This window comes from Lonchura striata, chromosome 27 (assembly GCF_050655825.1).
Source record: "Lonchura striata isolate lonStrDom1 chromosome 27, ASM5065582v1, whole genome shotgun sequence".
Classification (NCBI taxonomy): Eukaryota; Metazoa; Chordata; class Aves; order Passeriformes; family Estrildidae; genus Lonchura; species Lonchura striata.
In genome coordinates, this window is record NC_140729.1 from 2,256,929 (window position 1) to 2,273,450 (window position 16,522).

The 16,522-nt window shown below is 51.8% G+C and overlaps 1 protein-coding gene across 5 annotated transcripts in view; it reads right to left on the reverse strand.

Moving 5' to 3' along the window:
* The window catches only part of FBXL20 (F-box and leucine rich repeat protein 20), a 45,782-nt gene extending 29,389 nt beyond the window's left edge, over positions 1–16,393 (reverse strand). Inside the window, exons 1-2 of one of the 5 annotated variants that reach the window (XR_014950213.1) lie at positions 15,904–16,043; positions 1,486–1,547 (exon numbers count right to left, since the gene is read on the reverse strand). Coding sequence is in view for 4 of the 5 variants with exons in the window: in XM_077788306.2 (XP_077644432.1) it covers positions 1,486–1,547; positions 15,904–15,945 (104 nt within the window). In the remaining variant the exon portion in view is untranslated. Of the gene's footprint in view, positions 1–1,485; positions 1,548–12,093; positions 12,294–12,539; positions 13,415–15,903; positions 16,071–16,339 lie in introns of those variants that run through there. The other 4 variants (XM_085561820.1, XM_077788306.2, XM_085561821.1 and 1 more) reach the window with 4 other exon arrangements.
* Positions 16,394–16,522: the final 129 nt, after the last annotated feature.

Sequence of the window (16,522 nt, forward strand, 5' to 3'; positions counted from 1 at the left end):
GAGGTTCCAGGTCAGTCAGAAGCATTTGAGACCCTGGCACAGCTGCAAACAGCTGGGATTTTGGATTTAAACCATGGAATGATTTACCAACCTTGCAGGAAGGACAAGAAGTCACAAAAGTTTAGATATTAGAGTAGAAGTAGTCACAGAGTAAAGGGAAAAATTTTTTTGTACATGGGGATCAGAGGTTTTAAGATGGATTTGGGAAATGCCAGTGGAATCAGGTGGGAAATGCCAGTGGAATCGGGTGGGAAACACCAATGGAAACAGGTGGGAAATGCCAATGGAATCGGGTGGGAAGTGCCAGTGGAAACAGGTGGGAAATGCCAATGGAATCGGATGGGAAATGCCAATGGAATCCGGTGGGAAATGCCAATGGAATCGGGTGGGAAATGCCAATGGAATCAGGTGGGAAATGCCAATGGAATCGGGTGGGAAGTGCCAATGGAATCGGGTGGGAAATGCCAATGGAATCGGGTGGGAAATGCCAATGGAATCGGGTGGGAAATGCCAATGGAATCGGGTGGGAAATGCCAATGGAATCGGGTGGGAAATGCCAATGGAATCGGATGGGAAGTGCCAGTGGAATTGGGTGGGAAATGCCAATGGAATCAGGTGGGAAATGCCAGTGGAATCGGGTGGGAAATGCCAGTGGAATCGGGTGGGAAATGCCAGTGGAATCGGTTGGGAAACGCCAATGGAATGGGGTGGGAAACGCCCTTCCAGGGGAGGCAGTGCACTGAAAATTAACCAGTGATCCCTTTTCCCTGCTCCTTTCATTCCAGAGTGAGCCAGCAGCACTCCCCTGTGTCACACTCCCTCCCCAGACTTCCCTGTCACCGAGTGTTGACAGAACCAGTTTTTTGCAGTGTAAGAATCCTGTTGCTGTTAATAATTCGAGCTTCCCCCTGGCTCTGCTTTCCTCATTTCCAGCCCAACACCTGAGCTCGAAGCACTGACAAACTCATCTCCACTTCCAGAGGCTAAAATGAGAGAAAATCACCCCCACACTCCACTCCCCTCCTGCTTCCCAGGGAGAATTATCCACAGAGACCCTAAAGGACTTTCAAAGCCCAACAACCCACAGAGACTGAGCTGTTTGGTGTTTGCCAACAGGATCATCCTGCCAGGAGCTGAACATCTGGCTCCTATTGACCAGGGACAGGACAAAGTCCACTCAGGTGTAACTGGAGCAGAGGGATTCACTTTTGCTTTCACCTCAACCCCTGAGAGAAGCAGAATCCTGCTCTCCACAAGGATTAATGAAAGGCTCCTCACTCCTCCATTCACCAAACCACCAGCAAATCAAAAAAAAACCAACAAAAAAACCCAAAACTTAATCCCAATTTAGCACAAACTGCTGACACAGACCTGCCTCTGTTTGGGTCTGGCTTTATGTGACCCCATCCAAGCTCAGGATTTGGGAGCAGAGCAGCAAAATCCTGGATGCAAAGAACAACCCACCGGTGTCCAGGGAGGACTCACCGAAGCAGCAGCTCTTTGGGCAGTTTTTTGTTGATTGCAGCTTCATCGTTGTTTGAGAACATCTGCAAGCACAAAAAAAAAAAGGAAAAAAAAGGCAAAATTCAGTCACACATCAAGGGGACAAACTCTGCTTCACCCCAGGGAAGAAGGGGTTGGTTGATGAGGATGTTTCCAGATATCTGGACCAGGAAATTCCTAACAGATAAAACTTCGTGCTGCAGCTTTCCAGCTCCTGCACTGGACCACAGCTGGATGGAGCATCCCATCAAAACAGCTTAGAGCACGGCGCAAGGATTGAGAGACGAAATAGAAACTGAGATTTGCAGCTGCTGCAGTGATTTAAATGATAATTACGACGTGGCTGGGAGCTGGCACTGACCGGAGAGGCTTCCTCAGCACTTTGGGGGTGCACCAAGGCACAGACACATCAAAACTGGGAGGTTTTACAGACCAACCATCTGGCCAAGGGGCTGGAGGGGAGAGAAGAGGGGTCCAGCAGCCCAAATATCCCCCAGACAGAGCTGGAAGGTGCAGGTGCAGCAGGGTTGGTTTCTGTGATGGAAAAGGTGCTGGGGGAACAGAGAAATGACCAAGTCCTGCAGAGCCCAGAACATTCTCCCAGCCCTCAGGAGCTCTGGGACAAACAGGACTGATGTTTAAACCACCAAGAATGGTTTAAAGGGAACTGGTTTAAATGGTTTAACCAGAGCTGGGTTTTGTATCCCTCCAAATCCATGGAAAACACACCAAGGAGTTTCCGAGAGAAACGTCTCTTTTCCAAGGAGTCCCAAGGAAAACAGAGAGCAAAGCCTCATGAGGAGAATCTAAATAAAAACAGTTCTAAGCTTTGGTACAGCTCTGCCACGGGGAAAATCCAGCACCTCCCAAATCCCATCCTGAGCAAGGATCCAGCACTTCCCAAATTTCCTGTCCCTGAGCATGGAACCAATCCCAGCACTTCCCAAATATCCAGTACCTGAGCATAAATCCAATCCCACCACAACTTAACACGAAACCCAGCGTGAAAATCCGACGTGCTGCCACTGAATGGCCCTTTAAATGCTCCACTTGGTGATGGAAAGCTGGGAATTGAGGAACACCACCACCCCCAGGGAACAGCAAAGCCCAGGATTTCCGAGTCACACGCTGTGCTCCCAAATCCAGGTCTCCTTGTGAACCACCCCAAGGTGCCAGAGCACGGTGCTGAGGTGGGAACTCCCAAACTTCCATCCCAAAATGCCAGGCAGAAGTGTTGCTCCCCCCACAGACCCTTTTATCACTTCCCACCAGGAATATCACGGGAGCATGGCAGCTCTCAGCCCAATTTGCTGCTAATTAAAACGAGCTTTGGCCATTCCCAGCTCCCACAGCTCCAAGGGCTCTTCCCTCCCATCTCCAGGTGACTCTGGAGCCACAGTGGGTGGGGACAGACGTTCCCAAGGCTGGCAGAGCAGCACCTGCACATCCAGGACAGGACCAGCTAATTAAATTGATTAGTTGATTGATTAGGAGCTCAAGGAAATCATGGAGGGAGCTTGAATGGAGGAGGAATGCAGAGGAATTATTCATGGGAAAAAGGGATGTGATTCCTTTCCCCCCCCAGTTACAGATCCAAACCCTTTCCCACCACGGCCCAGACGTCAAATCAGGATTCTCCTCCCAAAAAAGGGATCAGAGAGCAGGAAGAGAACAAGGAGAAAGGACCAAAAAAGCACCAGAGCAGGACAGAACAAGGGCAAGAAGAGTTAAAACAGAAACTCCAGCAGCAGCCAGGAACCTCCTGTGCCTGACCAAACTCTGCCCATCAAATCCCCCAGCAGGAAAACCTCACCTCAGCCCCAGCACAAATCCCATCCCCAGACTGGCTCCTGCAGGAGTTTCCCTTTGACCAGCACTAATCTAAAGGAATGTTTGTTTTTTTTTTTGTCTCTCACTAAAATTAGCCCTTGGACTTAAACCCTGAGGGGGCCCAGGCAAGATGGGCTCCAGGGGAGAACCTCAGCTGTGGAATTCCCCCTCCCTGGAATGCTGGCAAGAGCCAGGATGCATCTCCAGAATTATTTTCTCCAGCCTCCCTTCAAAGCCTGAGGCTCAGATGGGTGAAAAAAAGGCTGGAATTGGGATTTTGTTAAGTCATGGCAGCACGTACAGCTAAATATACCACGGACATGGGGACCTTCTGGCAAGTCCATACAAAAATAAAGCTCTGAAAAAATGTCTGAGGCTATTCTTGACTGCCAGGCTTTCAAAAAATTCTTCAAGGGATGAAAACAAAATGCCCCAAGTTTGCTTCTCCTATCATTTCTTTTATCTTCTTTAACACCAGGTGTCATAAAGGAATTATTCTGGACAAGACACAAAAAAACCACTTTTCTCTTGGATGTAAATTTTCAATTCTGTACCAAACACAGAATCCTCCACCAAGGAGCAACTTGTGAAGCCACATGGGATTTTTGGAAGAAATTCCTCCCTGTGAGGATGGGGAGGGGCTGGGATGGAATTCCCAGAGCAGCTGGGGCTGGTCCATCCCTGGAAGTGTCCCAGGCCAGGTTGGACACTGGGCTTGGAGCCACCTGGGACACTGCAGGTGTCCCTGCCATGGCAGGGGTGGCACTGGATGGGATTTAAGGCCCAACCCAAATCAGGCTGAAATTCTACGGAATTCAGGAAATTTATGAAAGAGATGAGCAAAAGTTGTGGGAAATAGAAAAGGTGAGAAGACTTCCAGAAAACTCTAAAAGCAGACCTTGGAAAGAGCAGAAAACTTAGAGCTAGCTGCAGCTGAAAAGTAGAAAATAGGAAAGTCTGGAAGTAGAAAAGTCTGGAAGTAGAAAAGTCTGGAAGTAGAAAAGTCTGGAAGCAGAAAAAGTTCCAATAGTACAGCAAGCAAGGACATGAAATTCTATGGAATTAAGGAAGTTGATGAAAACAGATGGGCAAAATAGAAGGAAACAGAAAAGGTGAGAAGACTTCCAGAAAACTCTAAAAGCAGGGGATGGGAACTGGGAATACAAATGGGAATGGGAAACTGGGATTGGAAAACTGGGAATGGGGATGAGAATGGAGATGGGAACTGGGAATGGAAAACTGGGAATGTGGATGAAAATGGGGATGGGAACTGGGAATACGAATGGGAATGGGAAGTAGGAATGGAAAAGTGGGAATGGAGAACTGGGAATGGGGATGGGAACTGGGAACTGCAAATGGGAAACTGGGAATGGAAACCTGGGAATGGGAAACTGGGAATGGAAAAGTGGGAATGGAAAAGTGGGAATGGAAAAGTGGGAATGGGGAATGGGAATGGGGAATGGGAATGGGGAATGGGAATGAGAATGGGGATGGGAAATGGGAATGGAAACTTGGAATGGGAAACTGGGAATGGGAACAGGGAACGGGAAACTGGGAATGGGAAACTGGGAATGGGGATGAGAATGGAGATGGGAACTGGGAATGGAAAACTGGGAATGCGGATGAAAATGGGGATGGGAACTGGGAATACGAATGGGAATGGGAAGTAGGAATGGAAAAGTGGGAATGGAAAAGTGGGAATGGAGAACTGGGAATGGGGATGGGAACTGGGAACTGCAAATGGGAAACTGGGAATGGAAAACTGGGAATGGGAAACTGGGAATGGAAAAGTGGGAATGGAAAAGTGGGAATGGGGAATGGGAATGGGGAATGGGAATGGGGAATGGGGATGGGAAATGGGAATGGAAACTTGGAATGGGAAACTGGGAATGGGAAATGGGGAATGGGAAACTGGAAATGGGGATGAGAATGGAGATGGGAACTGGGAATGGAAAACTGGGAATGCAGATGAAAATGGGGATGGGAACTGGGAATACGAATGGGAATGGGAAGTAGGAATGCAAAAGTGGGAATGGAAAAGTGGGAATGGAGAACTGGGAATGGGGATGGGAACTGGGAACTGCAAATGGGAAACTGGGAATGGAAAAGTGGGAATGGAAAAGTGGGAATGGGGAATGGGAATGGGGAATGGGAATGGGGAATGGGAATGGGGAATGGGAATGGGGAATGGGAATGAGAATGGGGATGGGAAATGGGAATGGAAACTTGGAATGGGAAACTGAGAATGGGAACAGGGAATGGGAAATGGGGAATGGGAAACTGGGAATGGGGATGAGAATGGAGATGGGAACTGGGAATGGAAAACTGGGAATGCAGATGAAAATGGGGATGGGAACTGGGAATACGAATGGGAATGGGAAGTAGGAATGGAAAAGTGGGAATGGAAAAGTGGGGATCAGCCTGCTGCCCACTCTGAACCCCAAACTCTTTACAGCAGAAAATTCAAAGCTCAGTGGAGAAAAGGGATGAAATCATTCAGAGCTTCGGGGAGTCAGTGGCTGCCAGGTTACAGGGGGCACCTGGGTGAGACAGAATCATCCACCTCGAGGTCCTCTCCAGGGAAAAAGCACCTGGAGCTGGCACCTCTGGAGAAACTGAGGCTGCCCGGGAAGCACCAACGCACCACCAAGGGAGGCGTCGGGAGAAGGGGACACCAATTTCTGCACAAAAAACCAACCGAGAGACACCCACAGAGGTGGGCAGGAAAAACAAGGCAGAACCATTGCCAGAAATACAACCAATAAAGTGCTGCACGTCTCTGCGTTAAGCAAAGCTTAAATTGAGAATCTATGAAATATTAGCTAATATTTTGATTTTAAACCGCTCCGACTCGGTTATTTGTGGGACGGAAGCTGTGTGAGATGACAAATTTGTGGGTAATGGTGTGCTGAGGGTGAAACCTGCAGCTGCTGTGAGGTCTGGAGCTCAGTGGCCTCATGGGCCCCCTTAATTCAGGATATTCCAGGGTTCTGTGAGCCCTGATCCATCAAGAAATGGTGACCAGACCCTCCACAACTGCACAAAACCACAGGAAATTAAGCAATTCAAACCAAGCCAGAAAACAGGCCGCAATTATTAATGATTAGAGAACAAATAATGTGCTCTGGGAATGAATTTTAGGTTGGGAAAGTTGGGGAATCAACCACTGGTGGCAGAAATGAAAGATTACGTCCATAGCTTGAATATTTTGGAGTTGACAGCCCAGCCAGTCTGTATGAGACACTTTGGAGATGAACCTTCCAAGCTCCAAAAGTCTTTTCTGTTCTGAAAGCTCGGTGTGAATTTGTTCAGAGTTTAAAATCCAACTCTGAGATGCACTGGGAGGTTTCTCCAGCTGTAAGGCTGCTGGCTCCCAGCCCAAATTCCAGGATTTCTGGTAGAATTTGTACCAATTTTATCTGTCGTGGTCCACACGGAGATGAACAATCCCAGCACAGTCACTGACACAAGAGTCACAGCAAACCTCACCCACAGCTCCAATCTCGTGAAAACAGCTGAGCACGAGCCACAGAACAACAGGAAAAATGTGGAATTCACTCAACATTTCCTTTGGAAAAGCTCAGGGAAGCTTTGAAACAACTTCTCACAAACATGGTCAATATGTACTGACACCTTGCCTCGAGTTCTGCTCATCTGGGGGAAAAACTCCACTGCTGTGACAAGGCTCAAATAACAGAGACATGAGAGACATCAGCTCCCTTCCCAGGACAGGATTTCAGGGAGCAGCAGCTGGAGCAGCCTAAGCTGCCTTCCTGGAGGCAAAAAAAAAAAAAAAAAAATTAAACTGCAGAGATAAGTCACAGTGAAGTGCCAGAGAAATCCAAGGGCTCCTCAGGGGACGCCATCCAAAGAATGAAGTTGTTTACATCCCTCCAGCCTGTAGCTACGCAGGGAATTTTATTTCAAAACCCATCCCAGTTTAATGTGCATTAAGTCTCCAAGGAAATGGCTGGCTGCTGGATGAGGCCAGGCTGTCACAGGCTCTGGTGTGGCCCTTGGGATGCTCTGTCAGGATGGGGAGGGATGGGAATGTTGGCGCTGCCCTCCTGGCCCAGCCACGCTCGGGCTCCCAACCAGGCAAAAATCCTGACTAAGCAGCACAAACAGAAAGAGAACCTGGCCAAAAAGACTTATTACAGGCTTAATATGCCTAAAAATAGCTGGATAGGCAGGGGGCTGGATGGGCGCTGTCATAAATTTGGGAAAGTTTAAATTCCTGCTGGGATGGAGGAGAGACCCGAGCCCAGCCTGGATTTGGGACACATTAAATAAAGAATATTTTTTTGAACCAGCAATGCTCCATACCTGAGTGAAACCCTACAGGAATGGAGCTCAAGATGAAGCTCTTCCCACTGGAAACCTCTCTGTGCAGGAAGTGCCCTGAGGGGGGAAAATCCCTCAGTGATGGATGGAATTCCACAGGGTGAGATACCAAAACCCCAACCCAAAATCTGTTTGGATTCTGTGAAATCACCTTGCCAGGGCCAACGCTGCCACCCCAACCCGAGGCAGAAGGAAGAAGTGAATCCTATTTGGGGCAAAAACAGCAATAAAAAATTTGGGACACCAGGTCACACAGGCTGAAGCCAAAAGCCATTTTCCTGGTGGACGCTCCCTAATCTCCCTTTTGCACAATTTAATTTTGCTCCAAATCTCCCCCAAATCCCCCAGTCCTGCCTGCCAGACTGTTCTCCCCAAACCAACATCCCAAACCACCCCTGCGCTCCGCTGAAATCACAGTTCCAATTTACTACAAATACACTTAGAATGGATTAAAAGAAAAAAAAAAAATCAACTAAATCAAACCCAAAAATTGAGACATGATTCAGTATTTTCAGCCTAAACCCAAGGCTTACTCAGCTCTCTGAGGCTCATCGTAATTCAAATAAGCTGATTTGATAAATTATAGTTCTGCCCCACCCCAACACCTGCAATTCTGTTATTACTACTGGTAATATTATCCTTATTACTATTATTATTATTGGTAATAAGGTGTTTTTTTCACTGCTGGGTTTGTATCCAGCTATTATGTAAGAAGATGTAAGCTCGCTGGCGTAAATATTGGGAAATAAAGTCAAATGATGGCGACTTAAATTTAAAAAATCCACCTAAGGTGAGGTGAGGAGGGCACGGGGAGGGGAGTTTGTCCCAAAGGATCAGGCAGGGATGCCCAAACCCCAAAAAGGGATTGGCAGGTGCAGGTTTCACCCCGGATCAGGGAGGATAAAACCCTCCCAGGGCTGACTTTCCCAACAGCGTGACTCAAAGGAAGCTCCCAGCCAGCGAAAACAGTAATTAACACCATGTCCCAGGCCCCAGTTAATGAGGGTGGCCAAAAAAAAAAAAAAAAAAAATAAAATGGGATGTGCCCGTGGCTGCCAGCCCCTGAGACAGAGTGAGAATTTAACAGGGTAAAAATCCCTTTAGATTGAAGTAAAATGTGCTGCTTTAAGCTTGCTAAATATGCTGTTGAGTCTGGTAACTACAACACTTACAAAGTTGTCCCAGCTAAATTAAAAAAAAAAGATAAGAAAGACTCCTCAGACCTTAAAACAGACAAGGCAGAGTGACCCAAAAGTTCTTTCTGTACTTGCTAACAAAAACAAGTGTAACTAGTTAAGTATAACATAAAATTAATCCCAATATCCAAATCTTTCCTCTTTTAGTTTAAAACCCTCCCCCTTTTTCATTGTCATGGAAAAAATCATGTGTCCCTGGTGGGGTGGGGGTGGAACTGGATGAGTTTTAAGGTTCTTCCAACCCAAAATCTGCTGGGATTCTGTGAAATCACCTTGCCAGGACCATTCACACAACCCCTGCCCGAGGCAGAAGGAAGAAGTGAATCCTATTTGGGGCAAAAACAGCAAGAAAAATTTGGGACACCAGGTCACACAGGTTGAGACCAAAAGCCATTTTCCTGGTGAACGCTCCCCAGTCTGCACAATGTAATTTTGCTCCAAATCTCCCCAAAATCCCTCTTCCCAAGGCACAGCAGCAGCACAGTGGGGGTGTGAAACACAACTTGTGGTTTCCATCTCTTCCCATCTCATCCTTCCAACAACCACTTTGAACCAAATAAATGAACAGATTATTATGATTCACCTGCCCAAATGAAGCGCTGGTGTTGAAAAAGTGTTACGTGTGATGTGGCACGACACCGAAATTAAAAATAAACGAGGGTGGTGGAGTGAGCAGGAATATGGGAAATCCATCAGCTGGGACACCCCCTTCCCAAAAATATTTATTTTTTTACAGTTTTTCTCATTATCTATGAGCCATATTTTTAGATACCATCCAAAAAAAAACCACACTGCAACAGCTGTGCCACCTCAGGTGTTCTCTGGGTTGTGCCACCAACAGTTTCTCTTCCCATATAAAACAAAATTCCGTGGCGTTACGTCACTTTTTGCAAGGAGAGTCAGAGCAAAGTGCTCCTGCCCTGTTTGTGTCCCTGTGTTTGCACAACCTCCATTCCTTGGAGCAGCAAAGCCCCAGGCAGGAGCACAGGGAGGAGCCCAAAAGGATCAGCCTTAAAGCCAAAAACCCCTGAAAATTCAACATTTCAGAGGCAGGAACGCAGCAGATCCCAAAACGGGATTGGGGACATTGAGATGATTCCATTTCTGAACACGGGCAGGATGAATTATCAGAAGGCAGCTCGATTTTGGAGCATTTAGCTCATTTCACAAGAGCTGGGAACTCCAGAGGTGCAGAAAGGTCAGGATTCCCTCCTATCCCACTGAGGAATCCAGAAATGCCACGGATCCACGCATTCCTCAGGCTGCAGGAGCTCACCAGAGACTCTCATTCCTCAGAGACATCCCTGGAGCTGCCAAATTTTCATTTTTAACAGGGCAAACTGCCCCAAAACCCGACAGGCCCAGAGGAAGCTGCAAAGGATGGAGCTTTTTGTGTGCTGCTGGTTTTGAGGAGGTAGGGGAGACTACACGGATGGCTCAGTCAGGGGAAAAAAAAATAAAATAAATTAAATTAAAAGAATAACTGGAATTACTTAATCTTGACAACGTGGCTGAGGGAAATCCAGGACAGCTCCAGATTGCATCCTAGGGGATGGGAATATGGAAAAGAGAATTTGGGCCTTGGTAAATGAATCCTCCAGAGCATCAGGAGTCACTCAGAAGCACCAGGAGATGCCTCCTCTCCTCTCTGCTGTTATTTGGCTGCTCTTCATCAGGCAGGAAGCAGAGAAATCCCAAATATAAGCATGGATTGGGATCTGCTGGGGCACGTTGCACATTAAACCAACACCACAGAGAATTAGGAGTCAATCTGGGTAATGTTTTCCCTCTTTGTTTGCTTTGCTGCACTAAGTGGTGATTTTCTCTGCGGTGGCCACACCTCCTGCAAAGGGACTGATCCCAATATGCTCCATGGCATTCCCAAGAAAACGAGAATTCCACTCTTCCTGGGATCAGAAACCCACACGCAAGTCCAATTTAAGGAGCTCTGCCCATATTCCACACCATTATTTTCTTTTCCTACAGTAAGGAATTCTTGTGATGAACCACGAGTGGATTTGCGAATGACCCAACAACAATGGCTCAGGAATCTGTTTGCGTGGCCCCACAAAAGACAATAAACCAAGTGCAAACCCAACCCAGCCTCCCCCTCCACAACTCACGCCTTATTTCAATCTAAACCAGACCCCAAGTATTAGTCGCAGCCCCAAATCGGGCTATTTTTACCCCAAAATAAGATTCCAGACTCAAAGGCCTTACTTCCCCCTGCTCAGCCAGGGGAACTGCCCTGGCAGTACCCACAGGTGAGGAGGAAGAGGAGGAGGAAGAGGAGAATTAAACACCCACTGCCTTCATGACCTGACAAAATTCCACAGCTCTGACAGCAGCTCCCAGCCTCCAGACGTTTCTGCCCAATTTTCCCCCTGTGCCATGAAATGGGAACTCTCACAGACCTTGCACTTGCAAAGCACAACCATTACAAACTGGTTTCTAGGAAGCACAGAGGAATTTCCACCCATTCTGCCCCTCTGGAAAAGAAATCTGTTTTTAAGTGTGAACACACAGTTTTGGAAGCTCTTCTGAGCATACACAGCCTCAGTGGAAAATCAGGAATTTAAAGGAAAACAGCTTTAAAATTCCCCAGGTTATCCAGGTGAGCGGGTCAGAGATAATCCAAGGATTCCTTGGATTTATAATCATGGAATGGTTTGGGATGGAAGGGACCTTCACACTCATCCAGTGTCACCTCCTGCCATGGGCAGGGACATTTTCCACTGTCCCAGATCCTCCCTCTCCAACCTGGCCTTGGACACTTCCAGGGATGGGGCAGCCACAGAACACAGCAACCAAAACAGCCAAGAAACAGAAAATTATGTTTAAAGGCACTTCTTGCAGCTCAAAATAAGCCTTTCTATAACACACCAACACTTCCTGTATAAATATAGGTTTTAAAAATTAATTTTAGGCCTCAAAGGCTCCTCGGAGCGTTTTTGCTCCTTTTCCAACTCGTCTGTTTTTTTACTATGAGAAGAAAACAACATTCCAGCAAAGAAAGAAACCCCACCCAAAACAGGCCAAACAAAACTCTTCCCCCACTGTTTTTCCCCTATGAATTGGGCTCATCTTGTCCTGGTGCAACCCTGATGAAAACCCTCCCAAAACTGGAATAAACTCCAGCACTGAGAGACGAAGGCTGAGGAAGCAAAGGATGTTGATGCTCTACTAGAAATTTCCCCCCCCCCAAAAATCTATCACCAACCTGCTTTTTACTCTTTGCTCTGTATCCAGCCACTCTGCAGCAGTGCAAAATAATAATTTAAAAAAAAAAAAAAAAAAAAAAAGAAAATAATCTGTGCAGGCAAGAAGAGCACAGAACATTAAATACAAAAATTTGGATAAGGCAGGGCTCATGTGCAGGCTCCTCTCTGGAGTTCCCAGGGTGAGCCCAGTGCTTTTAGCACTGGATGCTCCAGAAATGGGAATATTGCACAGCCCGAACACCCCAAACTCACACGGATCTGATGGAGGAAGAAAACAATCCCACGTGCAGTGGGGGACCACCAGCATTTCCTGCACTTTTCTCAACTCCAGGGCTGAGGAATCCCACACGGAGGTTTGGGGGAGCCAAAACCTCTCCAGTTTATCATTAACCAGCATTTTCCCCTCGTCGCCATCCCACCCCTTTTCCAACAGGCACGTCTTTACCATCCCAGGCTCTTTTTTGTCCCCCACGAGGGCCGGGGAAGCAGCGAGCAGGGATTTCCATCCTCCACAGCCCGTGGCAGCGATGGGAAGTAAATCCCGCCGCTGCCCTTCCTCCCTGCCGCCTCCTCCTCCTCCTCCTCCTCCCACGGGAAGACAGCTGGGACAACAATGCGGCTGGAATCGGCCTGGCTCCACAGTCCGCTTTGTGGCCCGTGCTTTGAATAGATCTCATTGTTCACCCTCCTCTCCTTCCGTCCTCTCCATCCCCCACCGCCCCGCGAGCAAAATTCATCCCCCCGGGCTCCTGCCCCAAAATAAAGAAGCGGCGCTGGGGGTTTCTTTCCCCACCATGAAGACCCCCCCCAAAAAAAAAAGCTGTTGATGTTTTCCAGGAGCAATTCCGCACGTCTGCTCCACAGTCAACTTCCCTGCCAGCGCTCGCACCCGAGGCAACACGTCGGCGGCTCCGTGCACCCCAAAATCCCCACGGGAGGTTGTGACAGACGGGGGCACCCCCAAAATGGGGAGGGGGAGAGGTTTGACACTGGCACCCCCCAAATTCGCACGCCCAAAATGGGGAGGGGGAGAGGTTTGACACTGGTACCCCCCAAATTCGCACGCCCAAAATGGGGAGGGGGAGAGGTTTGACACTGGTACCCCCCAAATTCGCACGCCCAAAATGGGGAGGGGGAGAGGTTTGACACTGGTACCCCCCAAATTCGCACCCCCAAAATGGGGAGGGGGAGAGGTTTGACACTGGTAACCCCCAAATTCGCACCCCCAAAATGGGGAGGGGGAGAGGTTTGACACTGGTAACCCCCAAATTCACACCCCCAAAATGGGGAGGGGGAGAGGTTTGACACCGGTAACCCACAAATTCACACCCCCAAAATGGGGAGGGGGAGAGGTTTGACACCGGTAACCCCCAAATTCGCACCCCCAAAATGGGGAGGGGGAGAGGTTTGACACTGGCACCCCCCAAACTCGCACCCCCAAAATGGGGAGGGGGAGAGGTTTGACACTGGTACCCCCCAAATTCGCACCCCCAAAATGGGGAGGGGGAGAGGTTTGACACTGGTAACCCCCAAATTCGCACCCCCAAAATGGGGAGGGGGAGAGGTTTGACACTGGCATCCCCCAAATTCGCACCCCCAAAATGGGGAGGGGGAGAAGTTTAACACCAGCACCCCCAAAACCCGGGGGTCACAGCCCTGAGCCTCTCCACGTCCCCACAGCCACCCCCGACAGACCCCAGCCCCATTTGCAGCCTCCCACCCCACTCACAGACCCCCAGCCCCACTCACAGACCCCCAGCCCCATTCACTGCCCCCCGCCACAGGAGTTTACATCCATCGAGGGAACAAATCCCCCCGAAATTGGGGGGTGGAGGGGAGCAGCGTCTCACCAACCACCCCCCAAACCCGGGGGGCACAGCCAGGAGCCCCCCTGAATCTGCACCCCCATTCCAACAGAACCTGCGGTGCCCCCCTCGCTTTGCCCAGGTGGGATCTCGGGGGGATCTCGGGACCCTCAGAGGGGATCCCGGAGCCCTCAGGGGGGATCTTGGAGCCCTCAGGGGGGATCTAATGCAGGATCTCGGGGGATCTCAGCGCCCTCAGGGGGGATCTCAGGGGGATCTGAGAGTCCTCAGGGTGAATCTGGAGCCCTCAGAGGGGATCTCGGAGCCCCTCAGAGCCCTCAGGGGGGAACTCAGGGGGATCTCGGAGCCCTCAAAGAGGATCTCGGGGAGGGGGGAATCTCAGAGGCCTCAGGGGGATCTGAGAGTCCTCAGGGTGAATCTTGGAGCCCTCAAGGGGCATCTCGGGGGGGATCTCAGAGCCCCTCAGAGCTCTCAGGGGGGATCTCAGGGAGATCTCAGAGCCCTCAGTGGGGATCCCAGGGGGGATCTTGGGGCCCTCATGGAGGATCTCAGAGCCCTCAGGAGGGATCTCGGGGGGGATCTGAGAGTCCTCAGGGTGAATCTTGGAGCCCTCAGGGGGCATCTCGGGGGGGGATCTCAGGAAGGATCTCAGAGCCCTCAGGGGGATCTCGGAGCCCTCAGGGAGGATCTCGAGGGGGATCTTGGAGTCCCCATGGGGGATCTCAGAGCCCTCATGAGGGATCTCAGGGCCCCTTGGAGCCCTCAGGGGGGATCTCAGGGGGGATTTCAGGGAGGATCTCAGGGAGGATCTCAGAGCCCTCAGGGGGGATCTCGGAGACCTCATGGGGGATCTCGGGGAGATCTCAGAGCCCTCATGGGGGATGTGAGAGCCCTCAGAGGGGATCTCAGGGCCCCTCGGAGCCCTCATGGGGGATCTCAGGGAGGATCACAGAACCCTCAGGGAGGATCTCGGAGACCTCATGGGGGATTTCGGGGAGGATCTCGGGGGGATCTTGGGGCCCTCAGAGAGGATCTCAGGGGGGATCTCAGGGAGGATCTCGGAGCCCTCAGGGGGGATGTGAGAGCCCTCAGAGGGGATCTCAGGGCCCCTTGAAGCCCTCAGGGGGAATCTCGGGGGGATCTCGGAGCCCTCGGGGGGATCTCGGAGCCCCCAGGGGGGATCTTGGGCTGGATCTCGGGGGGATCTTGGGGGGATCTCGGAGCCCCCAGGGGGGATCTCGGGCTGGATCTCGAGGGGATCTTGGGGGGATCTCGCGTGGGATCTCGGGGCCCTCGGAGCCCTCATGGGGGATCTCGGGGGGATCTCAGGGAGGATCTCAGAGCCCTCAGGGGGGGATCTCAGAACCTTCAGGGGGGATCTCAGGGCCCCTCGGAGCCCTCGGGGGGATCTCGGGGGAATCTCGGGGGGATCTCGGGGGGATCTCGGGGGGATCTCGGGGGGGATCTTGAAGCCCTCGGGAGGATCTCGGAGCCCTCATGGGGAATCTCGGGGGGATCTCGGAGCCCTCAGGGGGGATCTCGGGGGGATCTCGGGCTGGATCTCGGGGGGATCTTGGGGGGGATCTTGAAGTCCTCGGGAGGATCTCGGAGCCCCCAGGGGGGATGTCGGGGGGATCTCGGGGGGATCTCGGGGCCCCTCGGAGCCCTGGGGGGGATCTCGGAGCCCCCAGGGGGGATTTCGGGGGGATCTCGGGGGGATCTCGGGGGGGATCTTGAAGCCCTCAGGGGGGATCTCGGGCTGGATCTCGGGGGGATCTTGGGGGGGATCTTGAAGCCCTTGGGAGGATCTCGGGGCCCCCAGGGGGGATCTCGGGGGGATCTCGGAGCCCTCATGGGGGATGTCGGGGGGATGTCGGGGGGATCTCGGGGCCCCCGGGGGGTCGCACCACCGCGGCCCGGCCTCTCTCCAGCCCGGCTCCCCCTCAGGCGGGCCGGCCCGCGCTCGGCCGGCGGGGCCCTCACCTCAAAGCGGCTCTTGGTGACCCCGTTCATGTCCCGGCGCATGGCGGGCGGCGCGGGGGCTGCGGGGCTGGCGGAGCGCGGCCTCCGCCCGGCGCCGCCGCCGCCGCGGCCTCAGCTCGCACCCAAAACAAAAACACTCCGCACCTGCCAGCAACGAGCGCCGTCATTGGACAGCGCCGCGGGGAGACGGAGGGGGAGGGCACCGGGAGGGGGAGGGGAGCGGCACCGGGGAGAGGGAGGGGAGGGAGGGCACAGGGAGAGGCGATGGCAGTGCCAACGGAGGGGTTCGGCCGCAGCGAGGACGGGGATGGGGTGAAGGGGAGATGCACTGCCCGCGCTGCCCGGAGGATGCGGGTTGTACCGCGGAGGGTGAAGGAACCGGGAGAGAGGGAGGAGGGCACAACCGAGGATCCCCCCCCCCGCCGTCCTCACCTACCCCGCAGGCCGCCGCCCCCATCGCGCCGCCGTGGGGGTCCTGCCGCCCCCTCGCTCCGCCCGCGGTGCCGGGGGTGCGGGACCCCCGCCCCGTCCCCGGGATTCTCCCCCCGGTGTCCGGGGGGCTGCGGGGATCGGGGGTCCCGGGAGGTGGGGGGGGTTTGGTTGGGGGGGGGGTATCCCC